We start from the raw sequence: 27,687 nt of genomic DNA, 5'->3' as shown, positions 1-27,687 counted from the left end.
GGTCTGAAACACAACACACAACATTAACTGAAACACAAGCCTGTTCTTTGGGGTTTTATTTTGATGCAACACTGCTTCCAGTGAAGGGAGACCAGGAAACAAGAGTGGTGGACTTCTCTTAATTTGTAACACAAAAGATTGTACTGATCCTTACTCAAGAATTGAAAATAAAATATGGGGAGAGAAACTGCTGAGCCCAAACCAGTGTGGCTGATGGGCAGTGTGTCTGACACTCACGCAGTTCTGTCACAGCTTGAGGGAGGATTTCTTTGCTGGCTCCTCCTGTGATTCTGATATGGGCAGCTCTGGAACTGGAGCAGTATTGATTTTCCTTGTTTGCTACGCATTCTTTTAAAAATAACTGAATCTAATCCCGTTTGGGTTAGCATAACAGGAAAGTAATCATCTGTTCCTGAGAGTAAAATAAAATCTGATCCAAAAAACTCTACCAACATTCTATTTCAATTCTTTGGAGCAGGTTTTCCATTTTACTGATAAGTTAAAGCCTTCATTATGGTGAAGTTTTCGCTGTCTGCCGCCTATTAGCAGCTGGGCTGCTTTACTGGTCTCCTTTGTTTCCAAAAGACCTCTCGCTTCCCCATTGTCCAGGTATCATTGTCAGCTGAGGTGCTGTTTTTCCTCAGGTCTGAAGACACTCTACAGCTTAGTATTTTTCCTTTTTCAGATATTCCCCATTTGCTTTTTTTTTTTCATTCAGCACAACATCCCAGGGGGGTGCAAATGTTGGATGAGAGTGCTGTTATGTGGGGCAGTGATCTGGCAGAGTCTCCCCAGGTGTCTCTGCTGCCCTGGGGTGATTTAATAAGTGCTCCGAATCATCCTCTGCTGATCTTCCGTGTCTCTAGCTGGTAAGGCTGAGTGAATGCCCCACATTAATTACCAGCTCCAGCCCTTAGCCGTCCTCTGGCCCTTCCTACCCACGGCGGGTCCTAAATTTGGCTGTACAGTAGAATCACCTGGGAAGACTGTTAAAAACCTAACTCCTGGGCCCTACTTGAGACCTGCCAAATCAGAATTTACCCAAGGATGAGGTTCAGGAATCTTTAATGAGCTTCCCAGCACCCAGCCTCTGTGTCCTCTGCCCAGAATGGTGTGATTTCAGCCTAAGATAATGTGAACTAGAGGCACCTGGCCTGGAAGAAGCCAAATGGAAGTTTGTGCAAGAAGATGAAAAGAGCTTTTCTACTCTTCTCTGAGGCCATCCCAGGTGGGGATGGGGTGGAGGTGGAGGTGCAGAATAGCCAAATTACCCTGCATGCTGCTTACCTGTTCTCATTCAACCATCCATCCATCCATTCAATGAGATGCCCAGATATTGAGCTCATGCCCTGTGTATAAGACCCTGGCCTATGTGAGCTGTAAAGAGGGAATACCTTGGACCCTGCCCTCCAAGAGCTCACAGTTCTTAGATGGTGCTAGCCCAGTGATTCCCCGAGGGGAAGCTGAACTGATCTCACTTCTTAAAAAGAGCAAGCGGGAGTCAGCGCAGAGTCTTCACCAGGCAAGAAAATAATAACATTAATTTTTCCCATCATATTGATTTTCCTAAATATGGTAGATAAAACAGGTTTTTAATTTACAGTAATGATATAAAATTTTCCTTTAAATTAAGCCTACTGATTAACACCACAATGTGCTATCACTACATAAGCATTTGAATAGTTATAATTTAAAAGACTGAATACCAAGTGTGGGTGAGGATGTGGACCAACCGGAACTCTCATCACTGTGGGTGGTAGTGTAAATTGGTGTAAAGCCACTTTGGAAAACTGGCAGTTTCCTATAATGTTATACATATACTATACAATCCAGCAGTTCCCTTCCTCAGAACTTACCTAAGAGGAATGAAAACATATGTCCACACAAAGACTTCTACACAATTGTTCTTAGCAACTTTATTCATTATTATTAAAAGCTGGAAAAAGCCAAGGTGTCCATCAACAAGAAGACGGTTAAACACACTAGTCATCATCCATACTGTGGAATACTGCTCAGTGATAAAAAAAAAAGAAGAGACTACTGCTCCTTGCTACAATGTAGATGATTCTCAAACATACTACGCTGAGCAAAAGAAGTCAGACACAAAAGAATACATATTTAGGATTCCACTTATATGAAACTATAGGCACCGCTTAATCTATAGTGATAGAAAGCAGATGAGTGTTTGTCTGGAGCCGGGGGTGGGGGAGGGGGAGGAATTGACTGGTAGGGGCACAAGGGAACTTTTGTGTGTGTGTGTGTGTTTATTTTTTTAATTTAATTTTATTTTTTTATACAGCAGGTTTTTATTAGTCATCAATTTTATACACATCAGTGTATACATGTCAATCCCAATTGCCCAATTCATCCCACCACCACCCCCACCCCCCACTGCTTCCCCCTCTTGGTGTCCATACGTTTGTTCTCTACATCTGTGTCTCAATTTCTGCCCTGCAAACTGGTTCTTCTGTACCATTTTTCTAGGTTCCACATATATGCGTTAATATACGATATTTGTTTTTCTCTTTCTGACTTACTTCATTCTGTATGACAGTCTCTAGATCCATCCACGTCTCAACAAATGACCCAATTTCGTTCCTTTTTATGGCTGAGTAATATTCCATTGTATATATGTACCACATCTTCTTTATCTATTCATCTGTCAATGGGCATTTAGGTTGCTTCCATGACCTGGCTGTTGTAAATAGTGCTGCAATGAACATTGGGGTGCATGTGTCTTTTTGAATTATGGTTTTCTCTGGGTATATGCCCAGGAGTGGGATTGCTGGGTCATACGGTAATTCTATTTTTAGTTTTTTAAGGAACGCCATACTGTTCTCCGTAGTGGCTGTATAAGTTTACATTCCCACCAACAGTGCAAGAGGGTTCCCTTTTCTCCACACCCTCTCCAGCATTTGTTGTTTGTAGATTTTCTGATGATACCCATTCTAACCGGTGTGAGGTGATACTTCATTGTAGTTTTGATTTGCATTTCTCTAACAATTAGTGATGTTGAGCAGCTTTTCATGTGCCTCTTGGCCATCTGTATGTCTTCTTTGGAGAAACGTCTATTTAGGTCTTCTGCCCATTTTTTGATTGGGTTGTTTGTGTTTTTAATATTGAGCTGCATAAGCTGTTTATATATTTTGGAGATTAATCCTTTGTCCATTGATTCGTTTGCAAATATTTTCTCCCATTCTGAGGGTTGTCTTGTTTATGGTTTCCTTTGTTGTGCAAAAGCTTTGAAGTTTCATTAGGTCCCATTTGTTTATTTTTGTTTTTATTTCCATTACTCTAGGAGGTGGATCAAAAAAGATCTTGCTGTGATTTATGTCAAAGAGTGTTCTTCCTATGTTTTCCTCTAAGAGTTTTATAGTGCCCAGTCTTACATTTAGGTCTCTAATCCATTTTGAGTTTATTTTTGTGTATGGTGTTAGGGAGTGTTCTAATTTCATTCTTTTCCATGTAGCTGTCCAGTTTTCCCAGCACCACTTATTGAAGAGACTGTCTTTTCTCCATTGTGTATCCTTGCCTCCTTTGTCATAGATTAGTTGACCATAGGTGCGTGGGTTTATCTCTGGGCTTCCTATCTTGTTCCATTGATCTATATTTCTGTTTTTGTGCCAGTACCATATTGTCTTGATTACTGTAGCTTTGTAGTATAGTCTGAAGTCAGGGAGTCTGATTCCTCCAGCTACAAGGGAACTTTTTAAGATGATAAACTTTTTTTTTTCAAGTACATTGCTCTTTTTTTTAATGTTTTTTATTTATTTATTTAATTTATTTATTTTTGGCTGCTTTGGGTCTTTGTTGCTGCACGTGGGCTTTCTCTAGTTGTGGTGAGCGGGGGCTACTCTTCGTTGCAGTGCGCAGGCTTCTCATCATGGTGGCTTCTCTTGTTGCGGAGCACGGGCTCCAGGCACCCGGGCTTCAGTAGTTGTGGCATGTGGGCTCAGTAGTTGTTGCTCGCAAGCTCCAGAGCGCGGGCTCAGTAGTTGTGACGCTCGGGCTTAGTTGCTCCATGGCATGTGGGATCTTCCTGGACAAGGGCTCGAACCCATGTCTCCTGCATTGTCAGGCAGACTCTTAACCACTGTGCCATCAGGGAAGCCCAATGATAAACTTTTTAAGTGTTCGGTATATTAATATGGTAGTGGTTACACTGGTATATATATATTTGCAAAAACTCACCAAACTGTATGTTTAAAATGAGTGTATGTTAATTATACCTCAATAAAATAGATTTATTAAATGATAACTCAGCAGGGCAGAAATCATGAAGTTGGTAGTCGAACACATGGTAGTGGTACTCAGGTACGTGGTAGACAGTGGACAGTATCCTAAAAGATGTGCACATGAAATGCTGTGAAACTTCAGAGGGAGGAAAAAGTTCTTCAAATGGGAAGATGGGAGAGTGGTGGGACCTTCATATAATAGATAACATTTCTCTGCTGAGCCTCTGAGAAAAAGTAGAGAGCATGTGGGGCAAGAATGAATATCAAAAGTGAAATTGGGTTGAAATTAATATAAGGGGCCTGAGATGGGGGAGGGGAGGATTCCCTAAAAATGCCACATGCACCCTGGGGAAACAGGAAGAATGGGGGCGACCCCACCACTTTGGCCTTTATGATGTCAATTCAATGAAACCTGGACATGAGGGCTTCAGCACCAGCTGGTGCAGTCACCAATTTCCCACTCGGCCCTCTGCTCTGAGAACTGGAGTGGCAGCAAAGCAAACGCAGGGCCAGGACCAGGGTGGAGCAGTCCAGGCGCCCAGAGCAAGCATGATGGGAGGCAGGGTCCCACAAAGGCTGAGCCCTCACTAACAGGACCCGAGAGTGAGTGCCTCGCATCCTCATCCTGCTTTCTGGTTATCTGGGAGCAGGAGCCCTGGTGACTCATTCATTCCTAGCCATGCTGAGTGCCCCCTGCAGGCCAGGCACTGTGTTAGATGGTGTATTAGATACAAGTCCTCAGGGGGCTCACCGTCTAGCAGGAAGGGGAAAAACAAGTGTGAGAAGGGAAACCCGGGTGCCGTGGGTTCTCAGAGGAAAGACACTGGACCCAGAGTGGGAGGGGGTGGTCAGCAATCTTTTGGAAAAAATGAAACCTCAGATATGATTTGAAGAAGGTAAATCCAAGAGAGGGTGTAGGGCAATCCCTTCTCAACCTGCCTCGTCTAGGATTTGGAGTTTGGCCTTAGAAACCAAGAGCCTACCCAGGCACTGACTTGCAACAGCTGATGTGACTCTTTCCCTCCATCCCCATGCCTTTGTAGGTTTGTGACGTGGCCAAGGAAGCCCCACGGTGCCCTCCTGTCCCAGGTGGAATCCATCCCAGTAACCTTGGCATCTGTCAGCTCGGCAGCAGTCCCAGGAATAGAGTCCCCCGAGATGGATCTGAGTGATTTTGTTAAGTAAGTGCAAAGGCAAAGCCAGAATGGATTTCTTTATATAGCATTCTTTTCTCTACACTGACTTACATTCTCAAACTCGTCTTTCATGTATTCATCCAGCAGTTTAATGAGTGCCTTCTCTGTGTTAGGCCCTGGAGGGGGCATCTGGGATACAGAGTTGAAAGTCATCTCTGCTCTCAGGGGATCATAACCTCCTGAGTCCTGAGGGACTGAGCCCTTCCGATCATGTTGCCCTCTCCATCTGCCAAGCCAGGGTCAGGTCAAGGGTAGAAAGCAGAAAAGCATATGACAATTGGCCATGTGTTGTATTCTCACAATAAAATGTCCCGGCCCTGGGGACACACCCAAGTTGTCTGAAGAACTGCCAGAGCTTCTGAGAACTTTCTGTAAGTCAGACAAGGGCTTGATAGCCCAGGAAAAGAAGGGTTAAGGCCTATGGAAAATGGACCAGTTTGATGCCCTAGACTGCATGTTTGGGGGCAGGTAGTAACAGAGCACTGACCAGCTGACCCTTGAGAAAGGTGTCCCTTGAATGAGAACCCCACTTATTCTTTGGGGCGCCGTAGAGGGGAGAGGAAGACAGGGCCATCATGCAGCTGAAAACTGTGTTGTGATGGTTGCCAAATGAGTGATTCTCCACATTTTCATTAAACTCCCCAGGACTATCCTTGTGGATGAAGAAGTTGGATCTGAAGAAAGAGAGACCAAAAAAGCACAAGTGTCCATCATGGCCATCTCAAATGTATGGTTTCCTTTCCCTGGGGCGGGTGGGCTGCACATCTTTATCCGGGTTACTTCCCAACCAAACACCCACAGAACCAACACCTCAGTGAGAACCCAGACACCTCAGCAAATAGATTTTTTCTGTAATGGAAAAGCCATTTACCTCTAACCTTGGCAATCTTGTGCTCTTCCCAGCCCCTAGATAGAGGCTATAAAAGGAGAACTGTCTTCCATAGTAAAAACAAAGAGGAGATTGAGAGAGTTTACAAATTCATACTCTTAAATTCTCCTTCTAGAATGATGGCATAAGGAAATCATCAGAAATACAAAGATGTGTGTTAAAACAGTTTAGAAATAGCAAAAAATTAGGAAAATTACTGTATGTCCATGATACTATGCAATCTTTTAAATAAGGTTTGTCTCAATAGTGGCAGAGTCGGGGAAAGCAAGCATTTTCACACTTCGTAGGTAGGAGTATGAATTGGTGTAGCCTCTATGACATGCAATCTGGCAGGTGTATCAAAATTTAAAATGCACAATTCCTCTGCTAGAATATTATTCTCCAGATACACCTTTACGTTTACATAAAGACGTGTAAGTATCCTTGTACACTGCAGCTTTGTTGGTAAAAGCAAGAAAAATTGGAAACGACTTAATTCCCCCAATAGGAGACTGGTCGAATAAACTAAATTACATCTGCACAAGGCAGTACTATGAAATCCTTTTTAGAAAATGAAAAAGTTCTCTCTTTACTGATTTGGAGCAATCTCTGATATATTAAGTAAAAAATACTACATGTTCTGTTTTTTAAAGTATTTTAAATGATGCTTGTAAAGAATATTTAGTCATATGGGAAGGTATCACTCATGCTATAATGTTAACTGAAAAAATCAGAATTCAACTATATATACCTATATACTCACACTATACACACACACATATATATCTGCAGAATAATCTAATGATTGATTTGTATTTCTTTCTTTGAAGCTTTCTGTATTTTCCACATGTTTTAGAATAAGTGTGTGTGTGTGCATATAAAACACTTGTCTTTTAAATGTTAATTCTTTTCTTTTGTATATATTTTGAAAGATGTCATAGAAAATTCAAGAATACAGAAAAATGAAAGCAAAAATTCTCAGAATCCCACCATTCATAGAAATATTTCCGCAAATAACCTCCCAGATATCTCTATTTGCATATGCAGATCTCTGAGTGAATTTGTACACACTCACACTTGCAGGTGTGGTACATAGGCCTGTGTAATATTACGTAACTGGAACTGCTTTCTTACTCAGTAATATGTTGGGCGCATCATCCCTGGTTTATAAATATACACTGCATCATCCTCCATGGATAGCAGTACCACACACACTTCATTTAAAGTGATCCCCTAGTGATAGGCATTTGGTTTACTTCCAAAGTTTTGCTATTACAGATAACACTGAAGTAAACATCCTTGTACGTACATCTTGGACACCTCCCCGATTATCTCCATAGGAAAAAAAACCCATGCTATTTTAAAAATATATACAACATACTTCATTTTTCTGTCAGCAAGGGGGAGGAGCACATTGATGACAGATTATGAATGCTTGCGAGTTTTTCCTCACACCTCTAATTCCCAGGGATTAAAAATGAACTCTGCTGAAACAGAAAGAATAGACACAAACCAGAGCCAGGCGGAGTTTCAGGAATCGCCATGGATCTTTGAACGGGATGAAATGTTTTCCATTGGGATAGAAGAAGTGAGTAACACCTCATGGGCCCTAGAGTCATCTGATACAATTCTTCTTACTGAGCCCCTGCCCCAAGTTAGAAATTTAAATTTGCCCGAGCACTGTTACTGCCTTATCATCATATATTTTCAGGGTGCTAGGCTAGTCACCTTTCATGGAGTCAAACAAGGTAAAGTCAAGAATCAGTCTGTAAATTGGCTGAACTTTAGCTTGCCCTTTGCGGACTCTCATGTGGAATGACTTGCTCTGCAGGTGTTTGATATTTTGCCTCTCTATGGAGTGCTGCGGCCACACAGTAGCCGCCAGATGTCTTTCACCTTCTATGGACACTGTGACATCATTGCACAGGCTAAAGCTCTGTGTGAAGTGGAAGGAGGGCCCACCTATGAGATAATACTAAGGGGAGAGGCCTCCCTGGTCAACTATTCCTTTGACACCAAGGATATTAACTGTGGATTACAGGTATTGCCAGCCATCGGGAGGAGGTTTTCTGGGTTTGCCTTAAACATCGGTCATAGTCTTTGTGCTCTCATCTCTCCGGGAACCCCCAGTCAGCATAGTCTCACCATCACCCCTATCCTGGACCCCTAAGCTGCTTCCTAAGCCTGATCATCCCCCCACTGCCAACCATTTGCCAGACATTTTCACTTGCTTTTCTCATTGTCTCCTCAAATTCTGCATGTTAGACACTAAAATTTGCATCTTTATTCTCAGTCCAAAAGCCCATTCCACCCTCTTTGTTTCTTTCAATAGGACTACTCCCTTCTCAGTCCCTTGAGTTTACAACCTCCAAGGAATTTTCCACTGCATTCTGTCCTTCAGCTCCCCACATCCTTACAGGCCCGGGGTTTGCTAATTCATCGAGCATAATTCCTCTGAGTTGGTTTTCCTTTCCCATCACCACTGCGATTATCACACTGCAGGATCTCAAGCCATGCCTAAATTAGTACAGCAGTTCTTCTCAAACTGTGATGTGCATACGAATCACCTGGGAATCTTGTTCAAGTACAGATTCTGATTCAGTAGGTCCAGGGTGGAGCCTGAGAGTCTGCATTTCTGACAAGTTCCCAGGTGATGTCGATGCTGCTGGTCCACGGACCCATGGAAGCAGGGGATTACAGTGCATTTCTGGCTTCTATCAATAACTGATCTAAATATCATTGCCAGGTAGATTTTCCCAAAATTGCCTTGGGAAAAGAACAAAAATGATTGCATAGAGAAAAGAGCATTGTATTGTAGTCAGAAGAACTGGGATGTTATCCTACTTTTACTCCCTACTGACTATGACCTTGGGCACATACCTAACCTCTCCAAGTCTCAGTATCCCTCATCTCTAAGATGGGAATGGGGTAGCAATTCCTATTTCACCAGGTGGTTATGGTTACTTAAGTGTCTGGTCAGTACTGTGCCTGAGTCAGAGAAGGCCTTCAATTGTGAGTCACTCTGTGGATCAGAGCCAGGTTCCTCCACCTGAGTAGGGGTATCCTAAGCCCCTCTATTAACTGATGCTCCTTACGTATTAAACTTTGTTTCTCATAATTTCCCATTATAAACCGCTCATTCATTTATGGCCAAGCTGGTTTACCCACTGGCCCTAACGCAGCCCAGCCCTTTCCGCTTCCATTTTTCCTATTATATTATCTATCTCATCCTCCGCTCTGCCAACTCCACAGTCACACATACTGTAAGACCCAGCTCACCTCCATCCCTCAGTTATCTTCCTCTTACACTACATTCTCTTGGCACTTAGAGTCTGTGCCGTAATATAATGTACTTTCTAAATCTTGCTTTGGAATAATTGTCAGTTAATTCTATGTCTGTACATCTTCTCTCCCCAATTAGAATTTGTGTTATGTACTCAGATACCATATCTCCTACCAAATATGAATGGGAATTAGACCCCCCCATTATATAGCCACTGCATTAGTATTATTTTTTTATTATTATTCAGTATTATTACTGAATTGTGTGTGTTACATATATGTTTACAGGTCAAAGATTGTGCCTAAAATCAAATTCACCTAACACCTATTGACACCTTGTGCGTTACTTTGACCAGATAGAATTTTCTTTCACTCCTTATCTCCAGGGTCTTCTGGGCAATTGGTTTTGGCTCAGCTCAGAGTGCTTCCTTTGTAGCAACTAGTTCTTCCCCTAGTTTGCCCTAAGAGCCCCCTAAGTGGCTTCAGTTTGTGGTTACTGGACCCTCTGAATTATGTTAGCAAAATCTCAGGAAAAAGAATATGGCTCGCCTATTACTCCCCTGTCTCTCCATAAAAATAGAAAAATTCATTCTAGAAAATTCTGAACTCAAATCTTATCTAAAAAAGCAAATCTTCGTAATATAAAAAAGCTTACTTTAAGATCCTCTAATATGAATTCTCTGTGGTGAAGAAACAGAGGTTCAGGGAGGTGAAATGGTCACCCCACAGCCGTGCTAAACTAAATTAGTTGTTAGAAGACCTAAGACAGAGCCAGTCTCCAGGGTCGAGTGCTCCTCCCGCCCAGCAGGCACCTGGTTGTGATCCTGAAATGTGGATTGGCCAGCATCTACCTCGTGGAAAATGAAATCCGTGTCTGTGAGGCATGCTTGTCTACCTGCCTTTGTCGGGATGACAGCAGCATCCCAGAGGGTGGGTGACAGAGGAGTCACTCTTCTCCTTCTTCTCCTCTCGAGCTGTTCGACCATGTCACAGAGAGTGAAATCACACTCAAGAACACTGGGAAAGTTGGCTTTGAGTTCAGCGTTCTGACTGACCCCCAGTCTTCGCCAGACAACCTCCTGCCGGGAGTGCCACTCATCCAGCCTCTCTCAGTAAGTAACCCATCCCCACCCCCCAACCCATGACGGCCACCTGATGATGGTAGGAGGGGCCCAAACCCAGACCTGCAAGCCACACCCCAGAGGCTGAGATTATGCTTAAAATTCACTGCCAGGATTATGGGTGTGATTTTTTTTTTAAATTAAAACTAACAAGCTCTCAGAGACAAGAAAAATAAATATATCCAAGCCCTTCCTTCATTCCTTAAACAACTATTTAGTGTGTCCTCCATTAGCCAGGCACTCTTCAGGCACCAGGGGTTAAACAGTGAACAAGATATACAATCCCATGGATTTTTTTTTCATGATTATAAGAATAGTTTATTTCCACTTCTGTCCTCACACTTCCCTTGTAATTCCTTGAAGCCAAGGGCCTCCTCTACTCTGACTACAACAAATAAAAGCAGCTTTTTCTTAGCAGTAGTGAAAACACCAGTAGACTGCAGTGAGCCGTATTGGTTTTAGAAGCAAATGGAAGAGATGGTTCCTTGTACATATTATGTTAATCTAACAGTTTTAAGGAATTTTTGTCGAGTTTTTCTCATCATGAAAATAATACATAATTGTTATAGAAAAATTGAAAGATATGTAAAAGGATAAAGAATGAAATTATAATTGTTCATAATCTTACAATCCAAAGATAAAGTGCTGTCATCTTGGATGATAGAGTCTATTCTTCCCCTAAATTATCACATATATTTGGGTCTATTGCTAGTTTCTCTATTCTTTATTGATCTGTTTGCCTGTACCTACATCCATAATATACTATTTTAAGTGTTATAGCTTTAGAATACATCATAATGTCTATTAAGTCAACTCCCTTTTAATTCTTCTTTTTCCAATTTGTCTTAGATATTCTTTTGAATTTTACTCTAATGTTCTTCCTAAGTTGAATGCCTACATTTCTTTCTTTCTTAATTAATAATGAAAAAATGTGAGTACACATTTGCCTGAGTACACCTTTAGCTCCATCTCATAATTTTAAAGAAATTTATAGATTGAAAAAAGGAAGTTAACTTTGCGTATTTTATACATTTTAATATCAACCATTATAATTTTAATTATTTTCTAAGTTGTCTAAAATTGTAGTTTTATCTACAAGTGTAATTTTAAAGTATATTTTTCTCTTTTTCAAATTTCCAAATGACTCAGCTTTTTCTTTTCGTTATTTAAACTCTTATTAATGTGAAGTTAATACTGAGTTTTTCATATCATGGCCAGGTAATATGACCTTCTCAATTCCTACTTTTATTAGTTTGTTAATATATTTTAGTGGTCTAAAATGATATTTTAATACCAGTGAATGTTTGGAAACAATGTTGTCTGGACTATAGAATGCAGATTATGATGAATCTTTATTAAATTAACCTCCATTAAATTATATTATCCAAATCTTGTTTCCCTTTTTCTGTTTAATTATTCTAAGACTAAGAATGGTATATAAAAAGTTTTCTAAGACTAAGAATGGTTTATAAAGGGTTTTGGTATATAAAAGACTAAAAGTGGTATATAAAAAATATATAAATTTTTGTTTTATCCATTTTCATTTCTGTCTTATTTAACACACAAGATTTAATGACCATTAAGTGTTCATCCTGCACTGTATATTTTATCTATTTTAAATTGCCACTTTCTTCCCTCTTAATGCTTTTTACTTTGAATTCTTCTTTGTTTGGTATTAATATTGTGTCTTTCGAAGTACCGTATTAGCTGTCTTTCACAAGGTTTGGTATGTTGTGTTTTTATTGTGGTTCAGTTCTATACATTTCATAGTAACCACAAGTATATCTTTTTCTTTGGCTGTGGGTCCACTCCTTCACTCTGAGGATATGTGTCTTTCATTTATTATATCTTCAAGTATTGCTTCTCCCCTATTTTCTCCAGTCTTTGCTGCTAAAGCAACTTTTAGACATATGTTGGACCTTCTCATTCTGTCCATGTTTCTAAACCTATATGTCACGTGTGTATCTCTTTACTTTTTATCTCTCTAAACTGCATTCAAGATAATTACCTCAGCTTTTTCAGTTAACTAATTTTCTTTTCAACTGAGTATAATCTACTGTTTATACTCTGCATTCCTAACCCTACTCTGCATTCCTAATTTCAGTGATCATATTTTTCATTTCAAAAATTCCACCTGTTATTCACCTCTTTCACTGGGATTTTAATTTCTTCATTTATCACTAATCATTTTGTAGATTCTTTTAAGTTATTCTAATTGAGTTATTAGGGATACCATTATTCCTATTTGTGTGACTGTTAACTCTCTTTCATTATCAATGCTTTCCCTGTATGATATGTAATTTTTGACTTGGGATCATCTTCCAATGAGACCGTTTTCTCTGTGACAGCCTCATTCACTCTGGATTGCAAGGTGGTGCTACAGTAGCGTTGCAGTTGTTTTTGCCAGGTACCCCAAGGGGTCAGATTCTGAGTTAATGTTTTGTTTGTTTGTTTTCTTTCTTACTGGAGTATAGTTGCTTTACTTGAGTTAATGTTTTGACCTGGATTAACCACAGTGATCTGTCAGTGTACGTGAAGATTCCACGCATATGCATGATACAGGCTTGGGCATTCTGTTTCCCATGGGATACATATTTTCCCCACCTAGGATCCCAGAGAGATACAACCTTCCTTGATTCTTCCCTGAAGTGCAGAGAAATAACAGGAGTGGCCGCCCTTCATGGCTCCAGCCTCATGCAGGGATCTGCCCTGTGTGCCCACCTCACATGGGTCCAGGCTGCATCCCTCTATTTCAGTCCTTGGGTGGTAGGGACTGTAGTTGGGTCTGAGGTCACCCGTGGCCACCAAGTAAAGGCTCTGAACTTAACCACACTGGCTGGGTTCCCTCTGTTTCTTTTTCGCATCAGAGGATTTATTTTCTTTCAAGCTCACTATATATTGAAAGAGAGTTTTGTTGTTGCCTTTATTGTTGTTGTGCCTTATACAGAATATCCTTACACTTGTAGCATGAGAGGGAGCTATAACAGTGCAGTCACCAGCATTTGCAGAACCAGAAGTAGAAGGGTTTTTCATCCCCATATACTTTTTCCTGGTTTGGGGTTACTCGCTGTCCCTGACTCTCTGCTCCTGCTGTTTACACACAGTGGCTTCTTGAATCTGATTGAGATCATGGATTAGATATTATCTTATTTTTTCTTCTTTCTTATAGGAACTCATAGAATATATTTGCTCTTATTCCTCAGAATCATCCCTGTGTCATGGGTCCCCAGGATCATCCCCCAGGTTTAACGATTCTCTAGGGGGACTCACCAATAAGTTGTACTAGTGACTATGATTTATTCCAGCCAAAGAATACAAAGTAAAATCAGCAAAGGGAAAAAGCACATGGGGCAAAGTTCAGAAGAAACCCGGTGCAGGCATCCAAGAATCCTCTCCCAGTGGAGTCACGCAAGATGCTCCTAATCCCCCAGCAATGAGCTGTGACTACACAATATGAGAGCTACCACAGAAGCCCACTGGAGACTCAGTGCCAGCGGGGCCCAGTCACACAGACACCCTCTGCCTGGCGCATACCAAAATTCCAGTCTCCCAGAAAGAAAACAGGTGTTCAGCATAAACCATAGTTGTTTGCACAAAAAAGTTGAGGCACAGTGAGCCATTCTTACCAACTTTGCAAGCAGGCCTTTCTAAGAGTAGCAGTTTTAGGACTGCTATGTTAACTCTTTTTTGCACTTCCCCCTTCTTTTGAACTGGACGTTGTTTTTATGGTTCCGAATGGGATTTTTTTCTCTGTATGTTTTTCCTTTTCTATATTTACCAGATTTCCTGCTATAAGGCCAGATTCTTATAATGAAAACAAATGTTTACAGATTCCTTCAGTGTACATGAATGCTTGAACATGTAACTAGATAGAGAAAAATTTTCCACCAGAGTAACATGAGAGAACTATTGGTTATTGGAAAAATACATTGTTACTGCTCAAGATAAAAGCTGAGACCCACCCCACTACCCTCCAGGCCACTGAGTGCAGGAAGAAAGAGAATTTTGTAGGAAACAAGAGAATTTTGTGGATTGCTCAAGAGAGGGGTGAGGAGAAGAGAGAATGAGGGTGAGAGGGTGAATCCTGGGAAACACTGCACACTGCAATTTGACTCCACCTTGTAAGACTCCCCACATACACACTCACACTCACACATTCCATAAAATGTGCAAAATTTCATAAAATGCTTCATGTGAGTGAGTGTATTGTGAAATTTGGTGACAAGGCTCAGTTCTGTTCAGTGAAGCAGATAGCATGTAAGGAAGTCAGAGAGTGGAGGCCAAGAGAAGCAAGAGAGTTAGGCAATGGCTTCTCATAGAAATGATGGCAGTGATTTTTAACAGTCACAGGCACTTTGAGGGTTGGAGATAAGTTTATTAACACTAGTGGGCTCATGGACCCCCAGGGTGTGTGTGGGTGTGTATGTGTATTTAAATAAAATCTGGATTGATATCCACCAATCAGTGTTACTCATTATTTATGTGTCAGTAGTAAGCACTAGTGATCTTCATTAAATTTTTTCTTGTCTTCATGCTCTAATTTTTCTTCAAAGAATATATATCACTTGTAACATCAAAAAACAATAAAATATGTTCAAAATTATGAGGCCTCTTCAAAAATGACTTTTAAAACACTTCTAAATAGCTTGAACCTATACTAGCATTTTTCCCTAGTTTTTTTTTCAATGTTGGCTCCTTTTCGGAATTTAAAAAAAAATTTTATTTGGGTATAGTTGATTTACAGTGTTGTGTTAGTTTCAGGTGTACAGCAAAGTGATTCAGTTATACATATACATATATCCACTCTTTTTTAGATTCTTTTCCCATATAGGCCATTACAGAGTACTGAGTAGAGTTCCCTGTGCTATACAATAGGTCCGTATTAGTTATCTGTTTTATATATAGTAGTATATATATGTCAATCCCAGTCTCCCAATTTATCCCTATAAATATCAGTTAAGTCCATCTTATTTAATGTATCATTTAAAACTTGTGTTTCCTTATTTATTTTCAATTTGGATGATGTGTCCATTGTTGAAAGTGGGGTGTTAAAGTCCCCTACTATGATTGTGTTACTGTCGATTTCCCCTTTTATGGTTGTTAGCATTTGCCTTATGTATTGAGGTGCTCCTATGTTGGGTGCATAAATATTTACAATTGTTATATCTTCTTCTTGGATTGATCCCTTGATCATTCTGTAGTGTCCTTCTTTGTCTCTTGTAATAGCCTTTATTTTAAAGTCTATTTTGTCTGATACGAGAATTGCTACTCCAGCTTTCTTTTGATTTCCATTTGCATGGAATATCTTTTTCCATCCCCTCACTTTCAGTCTGTATGTGTCCCTAGGCCTGATGTGGGTCTCTTGTAGACAGCATGTATACGGGTCTTGTTTTTGTATCCATTCAGCCAGTCTATGTCTTTTGGTTGGAGCATTTAATCCTTTTACATTTAAGGTAGTTATCGATATGTATGTTCCTATGACCATTTTCTTAATTGTTTTGGGTTTGTTATTGTAGGTGTTTTCCTTCTCTTGTGTTTCCTGCCTAGAGAAGTTCCTTTAGCATTTATTGTAAAGCTGGTTTGGTGGTGCTGAATTCTCTTAGCTTTTGCTTGTCTGTAAAGGTTTTAATTTCTCCATCAAATCTGCATGAGATCCTTGCTGGGTCGAGCGATCTTGGTTATAGGTTTTTCCCTTTCATCACTTTAAATATGTCCTGCCACTTCCTTCTGGCTTGCAGAGTTTCTGCTGAAAGATCAGCTGTTAACCTTATGGGGATTCCCTTGTATGTTATTTGTTGTTTTTCCCTTGCTGCTTTTAATATTTTTTCTTTGTATTTAATTTTTGATAGTTTGATTAATATGTGTCTTGGTGTGTTTCTCCTTGGATTTATCCTGTATGGGACTCTCTGTGCTTCCTGGACTTGATTAACTATTTCCTTTCCCATATTAGGGAAGTTTTCAACTCTAATCTCTTCAAATATTTTCTCAGTCCCTTTCTTTTTTCTCTTCTTCTTCTGGGACCCCTATAATTCGAATGTTGGTGCATTTAATTTTGTCCCAGAGGTCTCTGAGACTGTCCTCAATTCTTTTCATTCTTTTTTTCTTTATTCTGATCTGTGGTAGTTATTTCCACTATTTTATCTTCCAGGTCACTTATCTATTCTTTGCCTCAGTTATTCTGTTATTGATTCCTTCTAGAGAATTTTTAATTTCATTTATTGTGTTGTTCATCATTGTTTGCTCTTTAGTTCTTCTAAGTCCTTGTTAAACGTTTCTTGTATTTTCTCCATTCTATTTCCAAGATTTTGGATCATCTTTACTATCATTACTCTGAATTCTTTTTCAGGTAGACTACCTATTTCCTCTTCATTTGTTTGGTCTGGTGGGTTTTTACCTTGCTCCTTCATCTGCTGTGTGTTTCTCTGTCTTCTCATTTTGCCTAACTTACTATGTTTGGGGGTCTCCATTTCGCAGCCTGCAGGTTCATAGTTCCCGTTGTTTTTGGTGTCTGCCCCCAGTGGCTAAGGTTGGTTCATTGGGTCGTGTAGGCTTTCTGGTGGAGGGGACTGGTCCCTGTGTTCTAGTGGATGAGGCTGGATTTTGTCTTTCTGGTGGGTAGGACCGCCTCCGGTGGTATGTTTTGGGGTGTCTGTGCCCTTATTATGATTTTAGGCAGCCTCTCTGCTAATGGGTGGGGTTGTGTTCCTGTGTTGCTAGTTGTTTGGCATAGAGTGTCCAGCACTGTAGCTTGCTGGTCATTCAGTGGAGCTGGGTCTTAGCATTGAGATTGAGATCTCTGAGAGAGCTTTTGCTGTTTGATATTATGTGGGGCCAGGAGGTCTCTGGTGGACCAATGTCCTGAACTCGGCTCTCCTACCTCAGAGGCTCAGGCCTGACACCCGGCCGGAGCACCAAGACCCTGTCAGCCACATGGCTCAGAAGAAAAGGGAGGAAAAAAAAGAAAGGAAGAAAGAAAGAAAAATAAAATAAAATAAAGTTATTAAAATAAAAAATATATTATTTTTTAAAAAGTAACAAAAGAAAGAAGAGAGCAACCAAACCAAAAAACAAATCCACCAATGATAACAAGTGCTAAAAACTATACTAAAAAAAACAACAACAAGAAACTGACAGACAGAACCCTAGGACAAATGATAAAAGCAAAGCTATAAAGACAAAATCACACAAAGAAGCATACACATACACACTCACAAAAGGAGAAAAAGGAAAAATATATATATTTAAAAAAAAAGGAAGAGAGCAACCAAATCAATAAACAAATCTACCAATGATAATAAGCTCTAAATACTAAACTAAGGTAAACATAAAACCGAAAACAACTTAGATGCAGAAAGCAAACCCCAAGTCTACAGTTGCTCCCAAAGTCCACCCCCTCAATTTTGGGATGATTCATTGTCTATTCAGGTATTCCACAAATGCAGGGTACATCAAGTTGATTGTGGAGATTTAATCTGCTGCTCCTGAGGCTGCTGGGAGAGATTTCCCTTTCTCTTCTTTGTTCGCACAGCTCCTGGGGTTCAGCTTTGGATATGGCCCCGCCTCTGCGTGTAGGTTGCCTGAGGGCGTCTGTTCTTCACCCAGACAGGAGGGGGTTAAAGGAGCAGCAGATTAGGGGGCTTTGGCTCACTCAGACCGGGGAAGGGAGGGGTATGGAATGTGGGGCGAGCCTGCAGCGGCAGAGGCTGGCATGATGTTGCACCAGCCTGAGGCATGATGTGTGTTCTCCCGGGGAAGTTGTCCCTGGATCACGGGACCCTGGCAGTGGTGGGCTGCACAGGCTCCCAGGAGGGGAGGTGTGGATAGTGACCTGTGCTTGCACACAGGCTTCTTGGTGGCGGCAGCAGCAGCCTTAGCATCTCATGCCTGTCTCTGGGGTCCGCGCTGATAGCCGCAGTTCACGCCCATCTCTGGAGCTCATTTAAGCGGTGCTCTGAATCCCCTCTCCTCGTGCACCCCGAAACAATGGTCTCTTGCCTCTTAGGCAGGTCCAGACTTTTTCCTGGACTCCCTCCCAGCTAGCTGTGGCGCACTAGCCCCCTTCAGGCTGTGTTCACGCAGCCAACCCCAGTCCTCTCCCTGGGGTCTGAACTCCGAAGCCCGAGCCTCAGCTCCCAGTCCCCGCCTGCCCCAGCGGGTGAGCAGACAAGCCTCTCAATCTGGTGAGTGCTGGTCGGCACCGATCCTCTGTGCGGGAATCTCTCTGCTTTGCCCTCTGCACCTACGCTCTCCTCCGTGACTCCAAAGCTTCCCCCTGCCCACCCACCATCTCCGCCAGTGAAGGGGCTTCCTAGTGTGTGGAAACTTCTTCTCCTTCACAGCTCCCTCCCAGAGGTGCAGGTCCCGTCCCTATTCTTTTGTCTCTGTTTTTCTTTTTTCTTTTGCCCTACCCAGGTACGTGGGGAGTTTCTTGCCTTTGGGAAGTCTGAGGTCTTCTGCCAGTGTTCAGTAGGTGTTCTGTAGGAGCTGTTCCTCATGTAGATGTATTTTTTTTTTTTTTTTTTTTTGTGGTTTTATTTATTTATTTATTTTTTTTTTTTTCCACACACACACACTGTATTTTATTTTTACAAGAGATAGATAGACTGACACCAAGCATTGTACATGGATGACCACAACAAAAGCAACAATGATTGCAATTACCAAACATGAAACACACTTATACTATGTCATAACATTGACATTCAGTCCAGTAATCCTCCACTGTAACAGCTCCTTTACTTTGCAGTGAGAATTGATTTGTATATTCTTTTCCTCTGAGTCCTTGTGGGATTTTTTTTTTTTTTAATTCAGACAGAAAGTCACAAAAATTATACTCATCCTCATCAGTTCACTCAGTCCCATGTAATTAATTTCTTTTTTTTCATCTTGATCTTTTGTTAGCACTTTTATGAGTTCATCAGTTTTTCATTAGAGTTCTGAAAATGCTTATTCATTCAGTTCAGCAGTACAGTCAGTTACCAGAAACCTGTACTTGTCAGAGTCTTTTCCATGAATTTCTTGAAGATGAAACTCTTTTATAGGAACATATTTGCAAAATCATCAGAGTACACCCAGAACTGTCTGTAAATGACAAAAGACTTAAAAATGACCATGGTTAAAGATTTGATGAAAGTTCATAATAATGCAGTTGACAAGAAAATTAGTTATTTCTGAGATATACATTTTAAAGTAATAACTAGGATTATTACTTATAACATTATACCAGAACATATAAGATTTTTAGACGTTTCCTGTAATGTCTGAAACATTTATATTAACATATTTCCATACATATTTCCATACAAATACAAATATAAGATTTTTAGAAATTTCATGTAATGTCTGAAACATTTATATTAACATATTTCCATACATATTTCCATACAAATACAAATATAAGATTTTTAGAAATTTCATGTAATGTCTGAAACATTTATATTAACATATTTCCATACATATTTCCATACAAATACAAATATAAGATTTTTAGAAATTTCATGTAATGTCTGAAACATTTATATTAACATATTTCCATACATATTTCCATACAAATACAAATATAAGATTTTTAGAAATTTCATGTAATGTCTGAAACATTTATATTAACATATTTCCATACATATTTCCATACAAATACAAATATAAGATTTTTAGAAATTTCATGTAATGTCTGAAACATTTATATTAACATATTTCCATACATATTTCCATACAAATACAAATATAAGATTTTTAGAAATTTCATGTAATGTCTAAAATTTTTTTCATTATGATCTTAATTTGCATTTCCCTGATTACTTATAAGGATAAGTAGCTTTACTGTTTGTTTGCCATTCTGTTTCCTCTTTTATGAAATGCGTGCCCACATATGCTGCCTATTTTTCTATTGTTTGTCATTTTCTCATACCTTCATAGGAATGAATCTTGGAGGAGGAATGTGAGTGGACATTATAGCACACTAGCCCCTTGGGATTATCTAGTCCATCAAACTGCCAGAAGCAAGAGTCCATCGTAAATTTTACATAAATTTTACGTAAATTTTACGTAAATTTAAAAATTCTCTCTGGTCTTTCTGCTGTATAGGGTTTTATCGGATCCCATAAAGAGCAGGTGTTGAAGGTTTACTACTTACCTGGAGTACCTGAGATCTTTCAAAGGAGCTTCCAGATACAGATTGCTCACCTGGACCCAGAAAATATTACTCTGAGTGGAGAGGGAATCTTTCCCCGAATCTGCATCGATCTCCCCAGGAACCTCGAAGGTACTTCTACCCTCTATAGGATGACAAGATGTGTTTTAGCTGCTTATTATAAGGTTGATGGCAACTCGCATTATTTGTTTGGCAGTCCTCACAAGTTCCCCTTTGTGTTATTCCTGAATTGCAAAAAACGTCAGGAGTTGAAATTGACTTGGTGACCTGAGATGAGTAAGACAAGATAGGGTCCATGGTAGTCCCAAATTAAGACCCCTGGCCAATTTTGCCATCATTAAATTACTTAAAGAGGGATCAGGACATTGTACTTCCAAAAGCCTTTTCCTCCATCGCATGTTCCTTCCAGCTACACTCTCTCACTGAGTTGTCACTCACAGATGGCCATTGAGAAGGCAAAGGCTGATTGTACTGCAAGGAATACAATTCTCAAAATATCAATATAAACTGTACAGAAAGGCAGCTAAGGTCCCAACCCCTTATGCTGGCATTACAGTTTGGAGGCTAATTTAGACTTATTAATTGTCTGCCCACATCCTTAGCCAAGGCTTTTCTGGGTTACATGTGGCACCCAGAGACATCCCTCTGTACCAGAATATTTCTGTCTTGGCAGATCCTGAAGCTCAACTCAGGAGCTCTTTTAGCCACAGACTGACTCTGGCTTTTTCTTCCTGACATGGACTACAGGATGAAGAGTCAAGAGAAACTTCTCATTCTTCTTCATGAACCCTCTTCAAGCTCTTTGAAATCTACATTCCTTAAGCAGCTTCAGACTAAGCCCTCCCACCTCAGCCTTTCCTCCTACCCCACTCCCCAAAGTCACTAACTCACCTGTTGATGATCATGCATTAAATCCTAATTGTCTGCTCCCTGATAATATGAACACAAATATTAGTAAATCTAAGACCGTGTTACACTCTAGTATCTAGAGTTCCAGCCAGCCAGAGGTTAGTCCAACTCTACATATAATTGTCAAGAAGAAAAGCCTTTGCCACACAGTTGAAAACTGGGTGCCCAGCTGGCCTCATGATGGCAGTAGACATGTTTGCCCAATACAGGGCTTTAAAATAATTTAAATCTGAATACTAGTTGGGTCTTCTGTACTCCAGTTCACCACAGTCCCAGCACTTCCTATGGTTTCATAGAAGACACTTTAATTACTTTGCTTACCTTGCCCCTCAAGCATTTGAATTTGTGCTGGCTTACTGGTGAACTGGTGAAATCTCTCCCCCCGTTGCCCAGCCTGCCTGATTCAGGGGACTGTAGCTTATTTAGTCGTAGTTAAAGCAACTTGAACCAAATATATTCTTTTTGTTAACAGAGAATTAATAGACATGAAGACCAACCTAAAGGGTGACCATCCATCTGGGTTTGTCCAGCATGGAGGGGTTTCCCAAGTGGTGCAGCCATCGGTGCTAGAACTGGGAAAGTCTCAAGAAAGCTGGGATCCAGTTGGTCACCCTATGAGTGACTCAGGATGTTACTGCCATTAAGTTCTTGAGAAACAGTTGGTAGCCCACTAAAGCATAATCTCATAAAACTCAGTGAGTTCTCTTTTACAAATGCTACTCACTCACAAATTATCCTCTGAAGCAGAGAAAACATGGCAGGCTAAGTTTCACAAAGTTCACTTCCCTTCTCACTTTATTTTCCCTGAGCTTAGAGTCTGTGTTTTAGGCATAATTCATATATTTCTAGCCATTCAGATTTCCTTCTCCTTCCAACACCCACAGGATGTGAGAAGTATGAAATCTTCTTAAATCAGGCCAGAAAAAAACTAGAAAAAAACAAATATGAAATGTTTGACCAGTTGGAGAGACCTGAGGAAGTGCCTGAGGATGAATCTTCTGAGGTAAGATTGGCTTCACTCTGCACAGGAAGTAGATTCACCGGAAGCTGCAAAAAAATGTTTTTCCCAGTGGTAACATCTTGCATAACTGTAGAACAGTATCAAAACCAGGAAACTGACATTGGTACAAGCCATAGAGCTTATTCAGATGTCATCAGTTTTATATGTACTCGTGGGTCTGTCTCTCTGCATGTCTGCATGTCTCTGTATGTTTGCATATCTGCATCTGTGTGTGGTTCTAACCCAATTTTTTCACGTGTAGCTTTGTGTATCCACCACCACAGTTAAGATACAGAAGTGTTCCATCTCCGTAAGTATCCCTTGTGCTCGCTGGGGAAATAGAATTATAAGCAAAAATCTCTTTCCAACCCACAAAATCTCTCCACAAAGTTGGAAGAGAAAGAATCCAACTTTATTATTGATAAGCATTAAAGCAGAAAGTGCTCCGTGTCTCTGTCAGTCTGCTAGGAGATTGCAAAGACAGAAAGAAATCTCAGTCTTTTATAGAGCCAAGCAGATACAACCTATTATATACATGTTCTCAAGGTAAACAGTAACTAGTCCTTAAGTAAAAACTATAACTAGTCCTCAAGTAAGAGGACTTGACAGCACCATTTGTCACACTTAGTTCATGCTGAATTCACATGATAATTGGGGTGACCATCTGTGTTAGCTAATTGGCTTTACCCAAAGGGAAAACAAACCTTTTGTGTTTTTATGACAGGGTCCTCTGAAGTTGGGCTCCTATCCTCCCACAGAAATGGGAGGGTAGGAGATGGGGCTCTATCTTCCTTGATGATGACATGTCAAAGAGATGGTTCCCAGGTCCTTAAGGAAGATGTTCCTGGGTTGTGAAGCTGATAAAAAGTCTTAGCCTATGAAAAGATTTATATATATTTCCAAGAGACAGAGAAAGAACTTACAAGTTTTCTTGAAAATGAAGCTGGAAGAAGTCTCTACCCTTATTTTCGACAGGGAGAATTGAGCCTCTTTTTTTTTTGCCACACCTCATGGCTTACAGGATCTCAGTTCCTGACCAGGGATTGAACCAGGGCCACAGCAGTGAAAGCCCAGAATCCTAACCACTTAGGCCACCAGGGAACTCCCTTGAGTCTCTTATTTTTAATTTGGTTTTGCCTTTACATGCTTCTCCTTTATAGCCATCCCCAATCTCCCCACCCCTTCCCCCTGGCAACCACTGTAGTTCTCCATGTCTATAATCTTGTTACGAGTATAGAAGAGTTATGTAAATGGAATCATACAGTATGTAACCTTTTGAGATTATTTTTTTTCATTCAGCATAATGCCCTTGAGATCCATCAACATAAATAGTTCATTCCTTACTCCATTGCTCAGTAATACTCCATGGCATAGATGTACAGTTTGTTTAACCACCTTAAACCCCAACAAAAATTTTAACACCACAGATATACTGTATATCTATTTATTTACTGTGGCCCTTTGGAGGGCCACAAGCCATTGTAATATCTAAGATTTTCTCACTCTCCCCTCCATGAAGTAACTTTCGCCCCCTTAGGGGTGGTATTGCCCCCATTGAGAATGCATGTTCTCAAAGAATTTGCTTACTTGCTCTTCTCTCTTGCTCCAGTTAAATGCTCAACTCCAGATGGAAGTAGAGCGGCTTATAGTCCAAGACTATGCCACAGAACATCAGAAATCAATTGTCCTTGGTTCTATGGACAACCTCTGCCATCGGAGTCACCGCAAACCAATCAAGTGAGCGCCCTTCCATGTCGTGTTTGTTTCAGAGTGTAGCAGAGCCAGCGGTGCCCTCCACCTGAGTGCTCCCTGAATTAATGATTGACTATGTAGGGATGAAATCCACTCGCCTTACATGTCCGCCGTTCTCTAGCAGCCAGCCAACCAGGCAGGTCTCTGCCTCTTAGTCAGAAACCTCCCACTTTGTCGAATAGATGGACCGGTTTCAGGTCCTTAAGGACCAGCACTGAATGTGTTTAGAGATGATGGCTAAAGCAGCAATGTGGTCTTCTGGGGGAAGTGTCTTGTTCCTAGTCTCCATTCTGGAGAGTGGTGGTTCTCTACTCCAGAGAATAGAATTGTGCAGAGGAGATGGAAGAGAGCCTCACACTCTTGCACTTTTGGAAATGTGAGTGGTAAGATGACCTTGTTAACCGTTTCAGAGTCCAGCTGCCAGAATATATCCTAGACTTTGGCTACATCATCCTTGGTGACGTCCGAACCCACATCATCAAGATCACCAACACCAGTCACTTCCCAGTGTCCTTCCATGCAGAAAAGCGTGTCCTTCACGACACAGGTAACCAGGCTGGAGACCCTTCCTATTGCACTCTGTCATTTCTAACACGATGCCCATCTGTACTGTCCTGGAGTGCTTCTTCTGGGATCAGCTGAAAGAATTGTTGGGCCATTAATTGATACTTTGAGTGGTCATCCTGCCTCCGATGGGCTGTATCTAGAGCAGCTCTTGATTGCTACTTTTCTTTTCCACAAAGAAATTTTGTTTGTCTTGGTCCAGGCTTCAGTATTGAGCTAGATCGTGTGAAGAATCTGCCTTACTGTGAAACGGAAACATTTGAAGTGAGATTTGATGCCCAAGGGGCCAGTCTTTCTGTTGGAAACAAAAAGGTCATTCTGCCCATCAAGGTAAGATGCATCACTAGGCCCAGCTGATCCTCCCCAGCTTCCAGCTCTGCTTGCTGATCGCCCCTGTGATGATCCAGTTACTATTTCAGAGCCGTGATTCTTCCTCCAATCCCATGCTACATGGTAACAACGATTTTATGCCCACTCTAGGTGGTTGGAGGGCCAACAGTTCACATCTGTCTCCAAGCCAAGGTGACCATTCCCAGTATGACACTGTCTTGCGGAAAAGTGGAGTTTGCCACAATTCAGTGTGGACAGTGCCTCGTGGAAACTATTCAGCTTTCCAATCACCTCCAAGTCCCTTGTGAATGGTTTATCCACACCCATAAGCAAGTTAGCAAGGTAAATGAATTGTGGCCCATTGTCCCCTTTTTTCCATCTCCATTTAAGTCAGATTTATAATTCTAATCCTTCACTCTCTTCATTTCACCCTTCTGCCCAAAGACTTTCAGTGACAACCATTGCCCCCTGAATAAAATGTAGGCCCTCAGCCCAGCACTCAAGGACTATCAGGCCATGCTATCTCACAAATTGTCTTATTTATTTCTGTGCCCCGGGTATCCACACATCCCCTGACACCTGGGAAGTAATCAGTAAACATAGATGGAGTGGGTGGAGGGTGGAGGCATTTTCCAAAGAAAATGGTCCAATTGTCTACCATTTATTTACCAGCTGGAGAAACACATGCCAAAGTACTTAAGACGGAAACTATGTGCTGAATTAAAGCCAAAGACGCGGATCTTTGAGATTCAGCCCACTTCTGGGGTCTTGGATCCTGGTGAGAGGTCCAACATGCAAGTGAAATTCATGCCCAAAGAAGAGGTAAGCTTTAAAGAAATGTAGTCTCATTCAGACTCTCTGGATCTCTTTGAGCTGTACTCGAAGTCCATGCTTGATTGGGTCTCCAGGGAAACTTTGAGTGACCTGTCCCTCACTATTCTGATTATGGCATTCAGTGCTCTGGTTCATGCAGGAGCTGTGTGCTGGTGGTTAGGAGCACCAGCTCTGGAATCGGCAGATCTGTCTAACACTTTGACTTTTACCAACAGACCTGGCTTAGTGGCCTTCTGCCTCTGCACTTAGAGGCTGCATGGCTTTGGGCAAATTATTCAGCCTCGCTAAACCTCAGTTTGCTCACAGATAAAATGAAAAATAATAATATCACATGTCCAAAATCCCTTATTGCAATTCCAAAATCCAATAAGTTCTAAAAACTGGGGAAAAAATTTTTTTAAGTTTCAGACCCAAACTCATTTAGCAGAAAAACCTAATCTGAACTGACATGAGACTACTTAACCTTTATTTATCCCCCTTGGTTTGCAGACTCAAACACTGCAACTGCAGAAATATTAATGTGTTTGATTACAGGGGACGCTGCTAAGGATACTATGTAACATAGGGTATATGCTCTGTGTTTACCTTTTTAAAACTCTGAATTTGAAAGCATCTGGCCCCTAGGGTTTCAGGTAAGACGTTATCAACCTGCAGTAGCTACCTCCTAAGGGTCATTTTGAAGATTAAATGAATTAATGTGAATAAAATGCATAGCATACTGCTCTATATATAGTGTTTCAATATCTATTTACTATTATCATCAGTAGTTGTGATAATAATAAGTACTTCCTGGTAGACATACTCCCTGGGCCTCACAAGTGTTTCTTTTGCAAACACCATGAGCACAAAGCTACTTCTGACAAAGAATACAGTAAAAAAATAATAAAAATCCTAGAACCAGAGAGGATCTCAAGAGGTTACACTGTAAAGACTTTTGGTGAAAGCCTAAGGCATTTGGGAGATGTTTTTCTTTATTCTTTTAAAAGAAGAAATCGATGTGAGTTTTATAAAATACCCATGGTTAACTCCCGTTTTCCTGGTAACGGCTTTGAGGAAATGCTTCAGAATCTACAATGAGAAGAAAGAAAAGAGAATGACTTCATATCTGATTCTAAAATAGAGTCCCTGTTTCTATCATTATCAAAATCTCCCCAACCCTTTTAAAAGAAAAGAAAACTAATGTGTTTGTCATTCTTAGAGAGTCTTAAGACTGCCAGCAGGTTTACTCAAGATTTTGGATGTTTTACTGAAAAAAAATCAGTAAATATAGTAAAAAAAAAAGATTTGTTTGGGCAGTTCCATAAACGTTGAGTTAGCATTGGTCAAAATTAATAAAATGTTTCTACCAAATGGGATAGGAATTTTTTTAAGTATCATTTTTTACTGAAGTATAGTTAATTTACAATGAATATATATATATATTTCAGACTCTTTTCCATTGTAGGT

At 40.6% G+C, this 27,687-nt stretch overlaps 1 protein-coding gene across 1 annotated transcript in view; it reads left to right on the top strand.

Annotated features, from left to right (window-relative positions):
* Positions 1 to 27,687, top strand: part of HYDIN (HYDIN axonemal central pair apparatus protein) — a 461,030-nt gene that overhangs the window by 305,508 nt on the left and 127,835 nt on the right. Inside the window, exons 25-36 of the mRNA XM_057534458.1 lie at positions 5,279 to 5,416; positions 6,077 to 6,158; positions 7,768 to 7,887; positions 8,131 to 8,340; positions 10,556 to 10,693; positions 20,786 to 20,963; positions 22,646 to 22,764; positions 24,371 to 24,498; positions 24,924 to 25,060; positions 25,280 to 25,407; positions 25,558 to 25,749; positions 26,080 to 26,229. Coding sequence (XP_057390441.1) covers positions 5,279 to 5,416; positions 6,077 to 6,158; positions 7,768 to 7,887; positions 8,131 to 8,340; positions 10,556 to 10,693; positions 20,786 to 20,963; positions 22,646 to 22,764; positions 24,371 to 24,498; positions 24,924 to 25,060; positions 25,280 to 25,407; positions 25,558 to 25,749; positions 26,080 to 26,229 — 1,720 coding nt within the window. The remainder of the gene's footprint in view (positions 1 to 5,278; positions 5,417 to 6,076; positions 6,159 to 7,767; positions 7,888 to 8,130; positions 8,341 to 10,555; positions 10,694 to 20,785; positions 20,964 to 22,645; positions 22,765 to 24,370; positions 24,499 to 24,923; positions 25,061 to 25,279; positions 25,408 to 25,557; positions 25,750 to 26,079; positions 26,230 to 27,687) is intronic.

This window comes from Balaenoptera acutorostrata, chromosome 19, assembly GCF_949987535.1.
Source record: "Balaenoptera acutorostrata chromosome 19, mBalAcu1.1, whole genome shotgun sequence".
Classification (NCBI taxonomy): Eukaryota; Metazoa; Chordata; class Mammalia; order Artiodactyla; family Balaenopteridae; genus Balaenoptera; species Balaenoptera acutorostrata.
This window is presented reverse-complemented; position numbering and strand designations above follow the sequence as displayed.